Consider the following 3,006-nt stretch of genomic DNA (forward strand, 5'->3'; position numbering starts at 1 on the left):
GCGGCCAGTTTGCGACTTTTTGTTCGACCAGTTTGCAGCCAGTTTGCGGCAATCTGTGCGACCCCTTTTTGCTGCCACTTTGCGACCATTTGTGCGCCCCCTTTTCGCGCAATTTGTTTCGCTGCTTGTTCGAAGCATTTGTCTGTGATCACTCACGTGCGTACGTGCTCGTGCGCGCGCGAAGAAGCAAGCATACCCATGTCTGCACATGCCCACACGCTTCACATGAGCGTGTGCCCTGCTGCACGCACACCCCTGTCAAGTGAGAAAAACCAGGGGGCACCTTCTTTCCCCGGAGTTGTGGCAACCCTGCGCGCGCAAGTAAAAATATATAGCTGCGCAGTGGGACGCACTTTTTCTCGCGAGCCTCATCGTTTTCGCGTTGATCTGCCCAGTTACCTGGCCACTTGCTTGCGCGTTGATCTGCCCAGTTACCTGGCCACTTGTTTGCGCGTTGATCTGCCCAATTACCTGGCCACTTGTTTGCGCGTTGATCTGCACGTTCGTGTTAGTTTACTTGTCAATTGTTAATCTTTGTCAACGCGGGTCAACGTCTGTCAATGTCGGTCAACGCGGGTCAACGTCTGTCAACGTTTGTCAACTCATTCCAACGCCTGTCAACTCGTTCCAACGCCTGTCAACGCCTGTCAGCACGCTTATCACCGCGGTGACGACTCCGAGAAGTCCCCAAGATGAACGAAGTGCGAAGTGTTAAAAGGGAAGGCCAACGGAAGTGTGTGGGACCTGTCGCGTCGTACCCAGAGCACGACAAGCACGACAAGCGTGACAAGCGCGAGAAAGGCGATGAAGGAGGGAGACTCAAAAGAGAAAAAATAAAAAACATTTGCAAAAAGATAAACCGCCTCAAAAGAACAGTGTGTAGCTCCACTGACTACTTTAAGTGTGTTGAAATTTTATTTCAAAGGGCGGGATCGAAATGTGTTGTCCCGAAGAGGAGGAAGAAGCCTGTCAAGCGTGGGGAAGGACCTATTTCTGCCCCCCCAGAGAGGGGCATATTTTTTAGGGGCAAAATTAACCACCTCGAGTTCTTTGACACCCCGAAGTTGTGCGCCTTTTTTGAGAAGCACGCGGCGGAGGTGGTCCAGGGGGCGGCCCACGCGGAAGGTCACGCGGAAGGTCACGCGGAAGGATACGTAGAAGGTCACGCGGAAGGTCACGCAGAAGATCACGCGGAAGGACACGCAGAAGGACACGCAGAAGACCACATTGCAACCCACAAAGATACATCAACCAATGGCGACGAATTTGCTTGCCGCTTAAGAGAAGAACCCCTACCGCTAGAGAAGAACCGATTACCAAGCGGAGGGGGAGTGCCTTTCCAAGCGTTCCGACTCAGCGGGAAAGATGCAAATTGCTGTAACCACGAGTGGGACGAGGTCTTAAGTAATGGGAGCAACATGTGGACTGCCAATTATGCGCATGAGACCAAATGGGTGAATGCTGATCAACTTGCCGGACAGGGATTCACCAACGAGGGAAAGACAAATGGAGACAACGCCCCACAGGATAACAAAAGGAAGAACAAGCAAGTGGATGACTCAGGCGATTATTCTAGCTTTAATAAAAGGATGAAATTAGGAGAATGCGAAAGGGACGCGAACACAAATAGTGCTTCACCTGAGCAATTAGAAGTTGGTGTTGCTGAGTTCGCACCAGGGCAGCACGTCGAATGGGACGATTCACCGCGGGGCACGCGCATGAAGTGGGTTGTGCAGGATATACCCACTGCGCAAAAGGAGCGTCCTGTGCAAGATATTCCCACTGCGAAAAAGGAGCGTCCTGTGCAAGGTATTCCAACTGCGAAAAAGGAGCGTCCTGTGCAAGGTACTCCCACTGCTTACATCAGTCGAATGCCCCCCAATGCGAGCCTCCAACAGAGAAGCACAATTAAAGAAGAACGACCCGCCAGAAAAAAAATTCTAATGCTAAAAATTTCCAATATTGTGTTCAACCATGGGCAGGGAAAAAAGTGTCATTTGCGACATGGGAAAGGTGCAGTGAAGAAAGTGAGCGAACTCAACACATCGGAAAATCCTCTCGAGGGAAGAAAATCAAAACAGAGTGATAACGGTAATACTGGCTATGTGATGACTCTACCCACTGATGAAGCACAATCGGGATTGTCCAAATACTTCTTTACAGATGAGGACAAGTTGGAGGAGGAACTACAGATCAAGGAAGACATTAAATTCGTATATAATTTATTTTTGATTTTGGCTGTTCATATGAACTCTCTCTTTAGCATGTGCACCCAACTGCTTCGCTACGATTTTTCTGACCTGAGTTGCGAGAAGAAGGAGTTGTCTAGTGAGTCGAAGAGACTCATTAAACTCATAAGTGAGTATCAGAAGGAGGAGAGCTTCGCCATCCGATTCGCGAAATGCATTTTGCGCGTTTGCCGGGGGGACACGCACATAGGGAAGGGGCCCAACAAGGGTGCTTCAAAACGGGGCTCTGAAAGCGGCTCCCAACCTGCTTCTGAGCGTGCCTCTGAAAGTACCTCTGAACGTGGCTCCCAACCTGCTTCTGAGCGTGGCCCCCAACCCCCCCGCAGAGGAACCATAGCCCACCTCGGCATGACGACCCTGAAGAAGATAATCAAAACTCTCCTCAAATGGGAAGGAGAAGACGAGAAAATACAGATCGTGTTAACACAAAACAAAGGGGACAACCAACCAAATAAATTTAAAATAGAAATAATGAATCATCAGATGGTGAAACAAAACTTCGACGTGAGGAAACTCTACTTTTGCAAGTACAATGGTGAGCTGTTGACCTATTTAAAGAGACTCTCCACTATGCATTGTCCATCCAATTGGGGTTCCACTGAGGGGAAGGAGAATGACGTACAGGGGATTTACATAGGAATGGACGAAGTGGAGGGGGGGGCAGCAAATGAAGGAGCTCTAAACCGTGTGAGTCTGTACGAGAGGTGCTTTTCCCCCCTGTGGAAGAACACAAAAGGGGAAAAAAACGCACAGCTAA

General features: G+C 49.7%; 1 protein-coding gene across 1 annotated transcript; it reads left to right on the forward strand.

The window, feature by feature from the left end:
• Positions 1 to 692: 692 nt before the first annotated feature.
• Positions 693 to 3,006, forward strand: PCYB_011740 (hypothetical protein; the record flags this gene model as incomplete). Its single annotated transcript, XM_004220680.1, has 2 exons — positions 693 to 2,953; positions 2,976 to 3,006. The coding sequence occupies 2 exons, from the start codon at positions 693 to 695 to the stop codon at positions 3,004 to 3,006; spliced, it is 2,292 nt and encodes a 763-aa protein (XP_004220728.1).

This window comes from Plasmodium cynomolgi, chromosome 1 (assembly GCF_000321355.1).
Source record: "Plasmodium cynomolgi strain B DNA, chromosome 1, whole genome shotgun sequence".
NCBI lineage: Eukaryota > Apicomplexa > Aconoidasida > Haemosporida > Plasmodiidae > Plasmodium > Plasmodium cynomolgi.